The sequence below is a fragment of the Gymnoscopelus braueri genome (assembly GCF_963280865.1).
Source record: "Gymnoscopelus braueri genome assembly, chromosome: 22".
Taxonomy (NCBI): domain Eukaryota; kingdom Metazoa; phylum Chordata; class Actinopteri; order Myctophiformes; family Myctophidae; genus Gymnoscopelus; species Gymnoscopelus braueri.
Window position 1 is genome coordinate 31,133,665 of NC_137624.1, and position 15,554 is coordinate 31,149,218.

A 15,554-nucleotide genomic window follows, 5' to 3' on the forward strand; every position below is an offset into this window, starting at 1 on the left:
TTTTAGATATTAAGATGTAAAGAGCATTACCGTTATTGGCCACTACACGGCACTACATTTCCATGTTTGTAAAAAATTAGATCATGGAGTCATTCTATCGAGATTTGGTTTTGTTTAAAAATGTTAGGAATTGCTGCTGTATAAAATGCTATTTCTAGCGTTGTAACATGTTATCAGTTGAGGTTACAAACATGGCATTTAACCTCCTGAAGCCAACACAACACACACACACACACACACACACACACACACACACACACACACACACACACACACACACACACACACACGATGTCCATCTTCATTCAGTGCTTTTGGATGCTATACATACACACAGTATCCACTATTATAGTATCTGTTGTAATACACTAGCACACATGGTCAGGTGCAACGAAGATTAAAACAAAAAAGTGTGTGTGTGTGTGTGTGTGTGTGTGTGTGGGGGGGGGGGGGGGCGCAAAACATTTTCAGATGGGGGGGTCCACGGGCAAATAATACCAATGTGGGGGTCCTACTTGAAAAAGACATTATTTGACTCCGTTCCAGATCCCCCGACTAGCCTCGGCTCCTCCAGCTCCATGTTTTGCGGCTGACCTCGCGCCGCAGTGGGAGGAAGTTGGTAGTCAGAGAAAACGCAACACTGAGCTTTAGCAAAGAGGAAAAGGAGAAGATCTGTGAACGTACCGTACGGAACGGGATTTAAAAACAAACAGAACAAAGATATATATACATATATAAATATATATTGAATCTCCCCTTGCCTGCATGTGTGTGTAAAGTTTAATAACATGAAAACGAACGGCGTCGTCGTCAGGATCGATACGATTATAGCAGCTTCTTCTTCAAGCATCAGCAGGAACCCAGTAAGAAGAGGACTAGTATGAATAGTTGCTAACAGCAGTACACAGCAGCTACTGAATGTAATCTGCTGCCTGCCTGGGAGAGGGATATTGTATATATGACATACTATGGACCACATATTATATATACATATTAGCACAATGCCGCATTAATATATATATATATGTGCGTGTCGGGCGTTTATACACGTTAAAGGGAGACTCTACAGTGTTTGTTAGAAGAATCACTCAGCCCCTCCCCCATCCATCCATCCCTCACAGCCGTCACAACCTCCTCCTGACGCCCGCGGTTCAACGCTGGTCGCCGGGCTGCTTCACAGCCACCGACCCCCTGAGACCCAGAGAGCCACCAACCAACCAACCAACCACCACGCAATGGATTATTATTACCGTCATTATCTACACCTGTGTTATTTTTTTAAACGATAATAACGTTGGATTATTATATACCCCCCCCCTTTTCGTGGCTTTATTATTGTGGGAATCTTTTTTTTTTTGACGTGTTCAACTTGTTGCTGTTTAGGTGTGCGCGTGCGTGGCGTGCGCGTGTGGAAGCAAGCAGCAGTATTTCTCACGTCCCAGTGTGTCGCTAACGTTAAAGCTAGCTCCGCTCGAGCGGCCAAGCCAGCGTGAGAGGGAAGGTTCGGTGTCCTGCTGCGACAGAAAAAAAAGGGACATTTTGGCCCTTATTGTTATTATTAATATCAAGTGATTTGATTTAACAAACCCACTGGCGGTTGGAGATGTATTTTGTTATTTAACAATATTCGCTGGCTAAACCCTGCTATGGCTAATGCAAAACCAGTGCTATAGCTAGTTAAACCTGTATCATCGTTTAAACGGAGAGACGTTTCACACGCGTGGTTTGGCTGGATGGTCCCGGATCCTTCAGCCCTGTTTGTTTGTGTGACTTCATATTTTTTAATGTTTTAAATCTTCCCCCTCGTTGGACCGAAGGACTGACTGACTGGACGGCGGTTGCTAAAGCTTCTTATAGCTTCTAAAACAACCTTCCATCCATGATCCAACATTTTGTGATTGATTGAGCCGATAAGCAAGCATCTAATCCCGGGGAAACAGGAAGCCAGCGGACCGACGGCAACATAAACATCCATCGGGGCGACGTGGTGTGGATTTCATGGAATGCAAATCATCATGAATCTTGTCGTTTCCCCCCCATTTTTTCCTTTTTAATCCACTTTCTCGGTAGCTGTGGTGTTTTATTCTAACATTTTTTGGACTGACATTATTAATAATACCTCCTCCCGCGATATACGTCTCAAAGAAAGACCATTTGAGGCGGTCATCTTTTTGTTTTAATTACAAATTGAATATGCCTTGGGCATTATTAGTGAGTAAACGACCATAAAACGCACACATGTCACCCTAGTGACTGGAGGACAGACAGAAGCGGTATTTGTGGACGTCGCTGCCAGCATTATTCTGTAAGACCCGTGGGAGCTGAAGGCTGCATGCATGTAGATCTGGCAGATCACATTACTACAAACCAGCGTTACCTTGCAATATTTACACTTCTGAACAAGAGGCTTCTATAACACCCCCCCCTCATTTTGCACTGAATGGGATTGTATTGATCATCCATCCAGCGACCTTGGTAATAACAATAATACGTGATCATCGTCAAGTCACCCCAGATGTCTTCTTCCTCGCCTCCGAATGTCATTTTCTCTATCACACTGATTGTCGTTTGACACGGAGCGTGTGACTGACTGAGTGTGTGTGGACCCCCCGAACGAACAGTCGATGGTCCGGACCCACCACCACGACCACCACCACCATCATCAGCCGCCATCAGATCACCCACTTCGGTCCCGGTGTTGTCATTATGCACGTTGGTGGCCCTTGATGCAGGAGGCCACAATTTTGCCGGACATTTGTTTTATACCCCCCCTGTCCCTGTAAAACATTCCAAATTGTAATCTGACGTTGTGATCGACTCGTCGTCGATCGCTTTGGCCCAGGGGTTGAAGATGGCGGACCTGGAAGCGGTTCTCGCCGATGTCAGCTATTTGATGGCGATGGAGAAGAGCAAATCTACCCCGGCGGCCCGGGCGAGCAAGAAGATCATCCTGCCCGAGCCCAGGTAAACACTATATAGAGATGACATCTGTGCTTATTTACCTCTCCGTGTAATTGCATATGTCAGTGTCTTCTGTGTAATGTATACATGCAATTACACAGAAGACACTGATATATATCAGTGTCAAAAAGGCGTGTTACACTCTTGCAACGGTCACTAGTCTAGTGACAAAGTGAAAGGGGGCTTGTGAGCATCTTTAATCATTGAACAACAGAGCATGTAACACTCAGACATGTAGCACCTGCTGTGTAGTAAACTGATTATTAACTAGCAGCTGTGCAGTGACTCCTTGCATCGTGACACATCCACAGCAACCTTGCATTCGGGTTCATTTTGCATGCTGCTGCCACATTACAATATGAATATTTTTATGATGCCATTTCCTACATGGAAGCATCTAGCCCGCATGTTTCCTGGGATTTTCAGCTAACTTACTATAAACACAGTGTGCTTGATATTGTACAGTATGTTTTGTCAAGATGCTGTCAACTCTTAACCCACTTTTCAACCTGTTGGGCCTATTTTGGACATATTGTTTTGCAGACGCAAATGTAAAAAAGAAAAATGTGTGCAGATTTTTTTAAAACAATGTCAATATTTTCCCAATATTTTAAGAGATTTTCCCATTTTATTAGATTTCTTTTGTTAATAGCAGAGGAATCAAATATTATTTTAAGTAGTGTTTGAGTTATGAGGAAGATTGCAGGACCTCGCTGTGTTTGAAGCTGCTCTAAGGCCTGACCTACACTTGCTCACATCACACATGCACACTGGATTGTCATCTGTCTCACGATGTGTGCATTGATCTGCTCCTTTACAGAGAGAACGGCTAATCTTATCTTAATATCTTTACTGCTTTACAAGACCTTTGTACTTCCATAATTAGCCCCACTTGTAACTGCTGCTTTTTTATGTCGGCCTGTTCTCTTTCGTTTTGAGTTTGGGTGGGTGCCACTAATTAAATCTAACCCTTTAGATCAGCTGCTTATAATCAAAGTTTGCATTGGCATCCATCTCTCTGCAGTCTGCACAATGCAAATCCTCAGATTGCATAACATTAGTTGTTCTAATTGTTCTTTGAATTAGACTGTGATGTCTAGGCAGTAGAGAGTAGGTAGCAGATAAACCGTCTGCGACTGGCCCGAAAGAGGATGTGGTTACGGTTTAGTGATACAGAGGGTTGCCTTTCATACAACAAGGCCTGTCTCATTTCTCACTGATCGTAAGCTTTGCTGACATTTATAACAGTCAATGTGAGCCAGCAGATCTCTTCACCAACTTAACAGTCTGGTTGGCACTTCAGCACAGTTCGACATCATACAACACTCTTTGTCAAATTTGGGCCGTGCAAGTTTTGCACTTGCAAGTTTATTTAGCATTCACTCAGTGAAATGCAATTTCACCGACTCGTACTTCTGGTAATATTGGCCCAATACTCTGTGATTTCAAAGGATTAGGCTACATATTGGACCAGCCAGTCGTATGATTGATTTGTGTTAGTGTCTTGTACTTTTAAGGCAGTTTCCAAACATAAGCAGAGACTCGATGTCAGACAGTGTTGGATCGCACATGTCACTGCTGAAGATCCCCCGGCTTCCTGTTTTGCCAGTCAAAGCATGTTGCTGGGGAGGTCACAAAGGAGGAAGTTAAGGTCTTCTTAGCCAACCCTGCACATTTTAAGCCTCAGTTATATACTTTAGTTGCGTGGCGGTGTCGTGCTCAGTAAATAGCAGATCTGCAAGCTCACAACTGCGTCACGAACGCGACGCAGTTGTGAGCTTGCATATCTGCTATTTTACGGCGTGCAACACCGATGTGCGACCAAAGTATAAATCGGGCTTTACTTGATACCGTCGTGAGTTGTTCCTTGTAGCTGCCTATCATGTTGAGTCAGCCAGCCCTTGAAAAATAAACCCTTGAGATGTGCATTGTGTGTACATAGCACTCAGGCTGGGCTTTGCACAGTGGAAACGTTCACAGTTCACACAGATTCAGTTCCCTTGAAACTAAAAGTTGCACTGACCTCAGCTGCATAGAGTGTAGAAACGTCTGTCTGACTGCGACAGTTATACAGAATACAGATATTTCCATTTTGTGAAGTTATCATGCCAGTCAAAAACCAGATGACAATGTCAAACGAATGATTGTGAATATAAGTTCAAGCGATTTATTATTTACTGAGTTCTTTGTCGTCTGGATTTTACTAGTTGGCTGAAGGCACCCTCAATGTAAGAGCTGGGCAATATGACTTCAAATCTATATTGCAGTTATTTCAAACTTTTGCCTCGATTACGATTAATGAACGATTATTCCTTTTTAAATAGTGAAAATAGCAGATCTGCAAGCACACTGGTTGCGTTGCCTGTGACTTTGAGACTATCATACATGGACATTATGTTTCAAACAACAACATTTTGTGACCTGCAATAGTTGAGTGAAATTTTGACACTGTAAAGCCAGTTTTGGTTAGGTCTGACTCTGCAACAGTTATCAATATCACTTCAGTTTAACTACATAGACCCTCTATGCTTTGTACAACGGACCTGAGTTGCACTGTACTTGGTGCATTCCTTTTTCGATCTACACCAAATCCCTTTGCCAAAAATAGCCGATCTGTAAGCTCAAGTGAGTTGTGAGCTTGTAGACCTGCTATTTTTGGCGAACTTTCCCCCCCAGAATAGGGATGCGGGGGTTCAAGTGGTTAAATGTCAAGTATAAAGTCATTTTCAATCTGTCCTATAATGGAAAAACAGATATTCTCAAGTTTTCCTCCTCGAGCTATACTCTATCTTAGCGGGAAAGATTTACATATCTACGATGTGCCGTAATATATGACATAAAGGTAAGGTGCTGTAGTTTCAGGGGTGCCGTGGATTCACGGGGTGACGGGGCTGACCTGAGCCAAAAAGAAGTTTGAGAACCACTGCAGTAGGGAATGGAATTGGGAGGGATGGCACGTTGCATCCTCCCGGTGATAACTCCTCTCTCAACACATGTCACATGTAACATCTGAGCCACCATAATCAAAAGGATAATGCGGAAAGAGCCTACAGCTCGTTTCCATGGCGGTCCTTTAGTATGAGGTGTGTGTGTGTGTGAGGTCATGAAGTGTGGTGCTGGTGAGCGCATGAAATGTATAGAGTTCATGATGTGCTAATGTGTGTCCCTGGGCACATATATGAAGAAGTCTCTGAGTGGATGCGTGGGTGTACCTGCCGCTCAAAGTGTGTGTGTGTGTGTGGAGGGGGGGATACATAGGATCAAATACATACTTACGATATACCATCTACAATATCGATACAGGTCCTAAAATGTGTACAAATCTTTGAATAAATGTATTTTTTAAAGTGAAAAATGTTCCCTTCGGCGGCCAAATACATATAATTTGGGGTGGTCCTTGACATGAAAACAGTTTGAGAACCACTGATTATAGCAATATAAGTTTTTAAATGCCTACTACCTACTCAGTTAGCAGGCCTAAGGGTTGGCAGTGACCACTGACCAGGACTATGCAAACTTGGCGATGACTAAATTGGACAGAAGAAAAAAACAAAATCTACCAAGTTGATGAATAAATAAAAAAGTGCTTCTTGAAAAATAGATTAAATGCTAAGAAAACAATCAATAGTTGCAGCTCTATTTTGGATTCCAATGGACAGTTTTGCACCTGTTCTACTAATATATCTTCACTTGCGAAAGGATATGTCAGAAATGTTTCTGAACGTTTTATCCTGTCTATGGATGAGAATTTATACAATTTAAAAAAAAAATTTTATTGGGATTTTGAACCAATTGTAACAACCTGTCAAAAACCCACTTTCCTGGTAGTTTATTTGGCAGAGTATCTGTCCACCCAATTGTGAAATACCCACTTTCCTAGAAACTACCCCATTTTCTGCAAAACAAATTGGCTCCTGAACCGGTTCCCAATGTTTACAAGCTCAGAATCTGGGAACGTGAGGTCATGCAACCTCAGTACCCTGACCCTAACCCAGTGGTTATCAGACTTTTCATGTCAAGGCGGGCGGACCCCCAAATTGATATGCAGGCCCCCATCTGACAATATTTTGTGCCAGAGGGGGACCTCACACAAGATTTGTGTTGTTAAAATGTTTATTAGATATTCCAATATTTTTTTGTTGAAAATCTACAAGCTCACAACGCAATTTTCAAACAGCCGATGCATAGAGGGTTAAAGTGGTTACCCTAACCACATATTATCATGATCGACAACAAGCGTCATGTTGTCTTTCTCCGCCGTCTTTGGGGCCGGCTCTGTCTGTGCAATGCATTGTGGGACATGGGTATGATACTGGGGCATCATGGAATAGCAGAGGATTTTACGCAGTTACAAATCAAAATGAAACGTATGTGTGCAAATGCGAAATTGCACTGAATTGTGAGTTTCCACACTTGTCCGAACCATTAATTGCCTAATGATTCTTCCACGTCTGCGTTAACCACTTAAGCAAAAAACAGCCTATCTTTTATTTGTGAGATTTAGCTCCAGACACACAGACAAACATGCATACACAAGACCCTCTTCTAAATGGAGGATCCACGGCGTAAAAATGAAAGATACTGTAAAACTCATTACTAGCTGTGCCACCAACGGTGAGAGGAAGCAGAACAAAACACATGCACATCATTTTTCATGCTGTCAAATACCGTAGTTCCCAAATATTACCGAGGTATATATGTTATTATTACCAGGTAGGTCATTACAAGAAGGGGGAAAAAACATCGCAGGGGGCTGGAGGGAGCTGTTCTAATATCATCCAGTTGTTTACACTATTCCATCTGTCTTGGATCTTAATTAAAGCGGCATGAAACCTGAGGCAGATTTTTCTAGTTAGTTTGCTTAACGTTTTTCAGGTTGAAAGCTACGGAAGCGTAAAAAAACATGGCAGGCTAGTTGAGCAATGCAGCTTTCAGCTAATCCAGTGGGTCTCAAGCTTTTCTCCATTAGGGCCCACTTGAAAATCTTGAAAGCGTTTCGGCGGCCCACCCATCTGACCACAATAAAGGTCCCTAGTACTTACATGCTTCCAAATGAAGCCATCCACCCACCCAAACTTTCTTCCTATCACTCATCCACCTAAAGTTCACCTAAAGTATTGATGAGACACCATCAATCCCCGCCTCCCTGTGGTTCTGATGGGGTTGGTGGGTGGAGAGCAGGGGTGTACTGGAGGTTGGGACGGCGCTACACTGGTTCCAGAGCCTTTTGACTAGTTGTTTGAGCTGCTGGGAGTCCCTGGAACAACATATTTTGAGATGGGGGGGGGGGGGGGGGGGGGGATCGTCCGTGGCCAAATACATATCATTTTGGGGGTCCTTGACATTGAAAAAGTTGGAGCACCACTGATATAGCAACATACTCTAGAAAAAAAAGATTTTGCCTGTGGACCCCTATCTCAAAATGTTTTGTTCCAGGGACCCCCCCAGATTCAAGCCAACGATTTGAGTTACAAATGTTCGCTTCAAAAAACAGCAGATCTACAAGCTCATGGCGCGGCACTCGGTGCCGTGCCATGAGCTTGTATATCGTCCATTTTTTTTAATAGCCAAAGAAATCTTAAAAATGACAGATGCGTTCCCGGATTGAATGGGTTAACATGATAGGAATGACCCTGGCTGGATACATATCAACGGTCCATTGTGTGACCCGATACGTAAGTACTGTAGGGTCCATTGTGTGCAGGTCAGATGTTCTGACGCAGTCTATAGAGAACGTTTGGATAACAGTGGCTGATGGGTTCATGAACTAAATTACAGAGGTGACGGTGAATGCCATTATGCAAGTAAATGGAATAAAATTTGAAATATGTATTGTGGGTTAATAAGTAGGCCTACGTATTAAGGAGGCTATTTCAATCGGCGATCACGCGTCTATGCGCGTGCCCATTCACGTGACGTAGCGCTCCACTCGTAAAAGAAAATCCACAGTACAGTATACCACTGGCGGAGAGTAAAATCAGCTGGGTGTGCTGAGGTGACCACCGTCCTCACCGCTTATCACCGCCGTTCAGTGACGTCAATTCGTAGCAATCCATCCACCCAGTGGACAGAGCCATGGGTCTGAGGTGCCAGGTGGGTGTGTTAGATTTGGTGTTGCACAGCAGTGGTTCTCAACCTTTTCAGGGCCCCAAAATAATCACATTTGAACTGTTGACCCCCCGAAATATTCATATTTGAACTGGTCACCCCCCCCCCCCCTACCCTGACAAGCACTTGGAATTGTAGGACTTGAGGCATTACATTGTGTTTGACTCGGTTCCATAGATAAATATTGCAGATCTACAAGCTCACAACGCATGGCGAATTGTGGGCACTGGGCAGTTCTTGATGGTGTGTCACTTTTTTTAGCTTCATTTGTTTTCTCCCCAATTTAGTCATTATGCCAATGATTTCCTCCCCACGCGCATTTATTTCTGTGTGTTGTCACTGCTGTTGTATCCTACTGTGTACTGACTCACCTGCCACGGTGAGGAGCCCCCACCGGGAGGACGTAGAGCCTTTAGTCCTGCTCCTCCAGCCCAAGCCCTGCTTGTAGGATTACATGCAGTAACAAATATCACCCTCCCCGCCCGGCTTCCCTCCCCCCAAACACGGGCCCAATTGTATCCGTATAGATAGACACTCAACAAAGCCGGATGTACCACGCCGCTGGATTCAGATCCACAACCTCCACGGTGATGGGCAGACCACCCGAGCGCCCACTTAGGCTCTAGTTTCTATTAGCTTAGAATCGATGATGGCACTGGTAGGCAGGTTTCTGAAGTGTCCATAGCCCTCCTCTGAGACACAGAGCAAGTAGACACTAGACAGAAATGATACCATCTTATAATGCAGTGGTTCTCAAACGTTTTCATGTCAAAGGACCGCCAAAATGATATGTATTTGGCTGCGGACCCCCCCATCTCAAAAATATTTTGTGCCAGGGATTTTTCAAAAAATAGCAAATCTACAAGCTCGCAGCGCGGCACTCGGTGCCACGCTATGAGCTTGTATATCTGCTATTTTTGAATAGCCAACGTATAAAATATGGTTAAGTGGTTAAAATGATTGTGACGCTATATTAACTCATTTTGCTTGGGACCCCACTTTGAAAACCAATGTTATAATGAACCTTAGAGAGGACCAGTTGCGCTATATGAAGATTAGGTCGAAACTGGGTGAGGTGCTCCTTGAATGAATGAAGTTGGCAAATGTTAAACATAGTATGTTGGCCTATCATTAAACACAACTCTTTATCAGGTAGTCCAAATATTCTTCAATCAGACTGAGAAGACAAGTGACTCTTTTTTTTGTTTAGATTAGTGTATGTGCTAAATATTCAAGAGACTGGTTTGTTTCTGTTTGAATATATCTATTCAGTTCTGTTGGCTGATGTCTGTACTGTCGCTTTAATACTAACACAAAAGGTTGCAGGTTTGATTACGTCATTGCTAGGTGTCGTTGAGTCATATCTACTACAAACTAACGTGTCATATTGCAACACGTTGTTGGCTTGTAGATCTTTTTATTTTATTTATTGGGACATGACAACATCCATTATACTAGGGACTGGAGATAGCTCTGGTCCATAGCGTTAGAAGGAGTCAGAGTGTATGTTTTGGTGAGTAGCGAAAGTGATTTTAAAAATGTTTACTACAGCCGAAAGGCTGCGCAGCCGACTGCGCTACCGGGGGTGTGCGGGCAACGGCTCTAAAGTAACATAGCGTTAAGGGGAACTCCTTCTAACGCTATGGACTAGAGCTAGACTGGAGTATGCTTTTAGGATTTCCCTGATGTGCAATGTGAGCTGTGTTGATATTGACGGCTGTGTTCGACTAAATTCAAATACTTCATTGGACAATCGACCATTTGTGCACCTGTTAATTTGATTAAATGACATGATTCTCGTCTATCGATTCACGATGTCACTTCAGAGACCCACTAGACTTGATAGGGGTATTGATAAGCTCAAACCTTATTGATTTTTCAGGGTTTCGATAAATCGATAAATGAATAGATCCGGGTTTCGGTCCCCATCCCTAATTACGAGAGGGAAAAGACAGAAAGTTTCGGCCACACTGGCGTCATTATTATGCAGCTCAGAATGAAGATTATTTTTTCAGATCTGCAGATCAATGCCAACATGTGCAGACAAGTTAGGTGACGTATAGAACAGATGAGGTATTTTCACTAGCAGGGTAATGTCACACAGCAGGATGCCTACATATAGGATAATGACTTGTCATGCTCCATTCACTATGACTGTGTCGCTCGCCAAAAATAGCCGATCGAGGCTATTTTTGGCGAGCGACACCGTTGTATGACGACGTATAAATCAGAATTTAATCTCCTCTGATGTGTACATAAGTCATGAGTTGTGCTTAAAACAGCCTACAGTATAACTGATTAACCACAGCACAAATGCCTGTGCTGTGTGTGTATGTGTGTGTACGCTAGCATAACAAGGCTGGGTTCACTTCACACCGGGCACCTTTTTTAAAATGTTGTAAATTAAACCTAATGAGAAATGACCAAAAAGGTGACGCACAGACCGCATAGTGGCCGCTTTTAGAATGCACTGGGTCAGAGGAGCACTTTCTGACCGAGGAGTGCTTTGAATAGTTGTAACTTTTTGTGGAGATGTGCTGTGTGATGTGGACTTTTTATCAGCTGTGTCCAATCACAACTGTACACAAAGACAGAGTCTCTCTATGGACTGTGTTGACGGACCACAAAGTGGGTTCGGAAAAGGTTGAGAATCACTGTCTTAACCCTATTGTTTGCTAAAATTCATCATTGCGTCGTTATTATCTTAACCCATTCAATCCGGGAACGCATCTCTGTCATTTTAGATTTCTTTGGCTATTCAAAAATAGCAGATATACAAGCTCATACGCCGCGCTATGAGCTTGCAGATCTGCTATTTTAGAAAAATCTTGAAAATTTGTGCAAATCTTGGAATGTGTATTTTTCAAAGCGAACATTTGTAAAATATTTTGTTCCAGGGACCTCAGGAAGCAAAGATCTGAGTTACAAATGTTCGCTTTAGAAAATATATATTCAAAGAATATCAAAAAAATAGATGATCTACAAGCTCATAGCGCTATGAGCTTGTATATCTGCTATTTTTGAATAGCCATAGAAATCTAAAAATGACACGCGTGCTGCGTTACCGGTCTTAATGGGTTAAAGGCAGACCTATTTAATATGTGGCCGATTCACCCACGTCAGCTACACTCACTGCTCCAGTACGTACAGAGAGAGGTGACAGCTTTTAAGGGGAGAGACAGCAGGAGGTGACAGCCGGCGAGGACAAACAGACATGTCTGTGTGCGTGTCTGTCTGACAGCTTGTCTATAAGCGATCAATACATTTTAGGCAAGAAATATTCCATGCAATTGCTCAGTCCTGATTTATGTCACATATTACACCCGCTAAGTTGTCAATATTCAGTACGTCCCGTAGATTTATATTGGAGTCTTGTTTATGCCAATCCCCTCGCTTGTTTATTGTATCGATTCTCCACTCTTCAAGGGCCATGTGGTACAGTGGTTCTCAAAGTGGGGTCCCCCAGGGGTCCTTGAGGCGTGGGGCGGGCTAACACTCTGTTAGCTGGGGGTACTACATGTTAGTTTGTGGATCTGCAGGCTTCCAGAACTATTAGACAACAGCAATGCACTTTGTAACCTTGTTTTGAAAAGTGCAAGTAAAGTTAATTATTATTGTTATTACTAAGAGTCACTGGGTTTAGCTAGCTTAGCTAAGCTATCGGCTATGTAGCGAGACAGACATTTTGGCTACTAATACTACTTTACTGTCAGCTCTCACAGAAATGTGTCTGGCGACACAGTAGCCTTGTATGCAACACATAATACACATATTTTACATAACGCAGACACAAACAAATGAGTTGCATACATACAAACATGAAGACGAGGCTTACCCCTTGGCCAGATTCTAAATTTAGCCTCAAAATCGACTGATGAACAAAGGACTTCTTTAGTCTGACCGTATTGAACTTTGGAACTCTGTTAATCCTTTTTGAAGGTAGCAACTTATATTCCACATACAGAACAGGCTAGTGTTTGAAGAGATATTCCTTGTCAACCTCAATATACTGTTATTATATGTAGATTGGTTGATTGATTGAATACCTTATTAACAGTTTGCAAAAAAGGCACGGTGGTACAGATTCGTGCCATGAATGCAGGCTTGTAAATCTGCTATTTTTTTTAATTTTAGAAAAATCTTGAAATAGTTTGAAACACATATCTTCTCTTCTTGGGGGTCCCTGTCACAAAACATTTTCAGATGGGGGTCAAATATATATATATCAATTTCGGGGTCCTTGGTGTGAAAAAGGCAACAGACAAACATCCATACCAGGTTTTTACTACAGCACTGAAGAACAGTCATAATCTCAGAGGTCATTCATCACAGCACAGCAGCACGCTGTTTCACACTGGTGGAAAGAAGAAGGTATAGTCACTTCAAAGGCTGTGCACACACTTACGACATGTGGAAAAAAGGAGAAAAATAAGACAATAGCAGTACTGTGAAAAGACAATAGCAGTAGTGTGAAAAGACAATAGCAGTAGTGTGACAATGGGGCGTGTTTCTACCTTTATCTGAATCCTTTCGAGACACCGCCCTTCTTTCACCAATTCACAAATGACCCCCCCACCCTTATTTACAATGTAGGCATTTAGTAGAATCTCTTATCCAGTAAAGCCAGGTAAACACATACATAATATGCAGAGAGACAGTGTAGTGCCTGAGTAAACTAGGATCACAGGTAAACCTGAAGAACCCGCATTGAAACTATAGGAGATACCAGGAAAACGATGAACCAAGCATCTGCCTAAATAACCTCTAAATATTTACATTCGTTTTTGGGAAATAAAAATGGATTTGATTAATATTGTGTTGGCCACAGACAGACCGACCTGTTGGCCTTGTAGTGCAGTGGTTCGGGGACCACCAGTGGTCGTTAAGGGTGTTCCAGGTGGTCCCCAGCTAAATGATGGAGAGTTCGTAACCAAATGGACCCTGTCCAGCGTAAAATGAAACCAAATGGACCCTTATGGGTCCATTTGGTTTCATTTTAAGAGTTAAATTATTGTTGAACCATCTGCATTACTTAATTTACAGGAAGTCTACACAATTAGAGAATGTAGAAGAATTGTTATTTTGATCAACGTTTGCCTGTCGTCTTTCCTAATGGTACCAACAAAATCTCATCCAACGACAACAAAATATTCTAAGTCTTGGGGTCTGAGAGGCTAGATCTCATCAAACGGTGGTTCCGTGACTCAAATGCCGAATAAATAATGGACCTTGATATGAAAAAGGTTGAAAGCTACTGTGGGATTGATGGCCGAAAGGCACTGCAGTCATTGTGAGCCAGTCAAGAGTAACTGCCTTATTTCTCCCCCTCTATACAATCACCCTCATCTTTGCCAGGGTGATAAATTCGTTTCCAAATGGAGCCCAGAGGAGAGTGATCAGACGTCCCAGGTTTGGCAGGCATTGTCCCGATTACAAGCCTGCGTGTCCCGAGGTCTCGACAAATGAAATGTTAAGTGGTCGTATGGGCGGGCCACGTGCATTTTCGAATGTTTATATTGTAATGATCAATCAATAGATTGTGTTCCGGCTTGGATCAATATGGAGCTAACACAGTATGTTGACGTTCCCGTTTATAGGTATCACTATGAAAACGAATTTTTCTAGATTTATAAAGGAAGAAAAATACCGTACATTTAGTTTTTTTTTACACAATTACCATTAATGTTATATTGTCATTACAATCTTAGTCGTTTTACCGATTACTTGGGGCCCCACTACTTGCAATATTATCCTCACGGCCCACCAACTGGGCCACGGCCCACAGCTTTGGAAGCGCCGCTGTTGTCAGTAAATTGATGACTAAAGACCAGCAGTAATAAAAGAATATTGATTCGACAGACGGTTTGGTTGATCTTTCTGACCTTTGCATAGTTCAGATGGCTTGGCTTTAGAGAAACTATTTGTTTTTAATTTGATTTGAATAAATCAGATGATGACGAGGTCACCTTGTGACCTCCTGAAAGTAGTTATACGGGAAAGAAGACGGAGACGACTATGTGTAATAAAATGACAAAGGAAATGCTTGCATAGCTTAAAGTTCGCAGTCGTTTGGATTCCCTAGAAGCCGGCCATGTCTTTTTCTGCCTTTTATTGATAGAATACAGTATACTGACAGGAAATGGGGAGAGGGCGATGGGGAGCGACACGCAGCAAAGGTCGTCGGGAACGGGATTCGAACCCGCATTAGCAGCCTAGGTGCCCGGACCGGTACGCCAGCCGTCCAGGCCTAGACGGCAGCCATGTCTTATGTGGAATCATGATGTCGCACACAGAAAAAAGCAGATCTGCTATTTTCGGTTATTTAGTTATATTAAAGGGGTACTTCACTCTCGGGCCGGCGACACATTTAAAAAAAATATTAAAAATAAATGAAAAAAGTTATGGAAAATTCATGGCCCCCTCACGACACGCAGTGTCCTACTAATGTGTGAGGGGGCCATGAATTTTCCATAACTTTTTTCATT

The 15,554-nt window shown here is 42.8% G+C and overlaps 1 protein-coding gene across 1 annotated transcript in view; it reads left to right on the forward strand.

The window, feature by feature from the left end:
- Positions 1-647: 647 nt before the first annotated feature.
- grk3 (G protein-coupled receptor kinase 3) overlaps positions 648-15,554 on the forward strand; it is a gene marked incomplete at its 3' end in the record, with an annotated part of 75,862 nt that continues 60,955 nt past the window's right edge. The window contains exon 1 of the mRNA XM_080418709.1: positions 648-2,964. Within this exon, the coding sequence (XP_080274835.1) occupies positions 2,852-2,964 (113 nt within the window). The 5' untranslated portion in view covers positions 648-2,851. The remainder of the gene's footprint in view (positions 2,965-15,554) is intronic.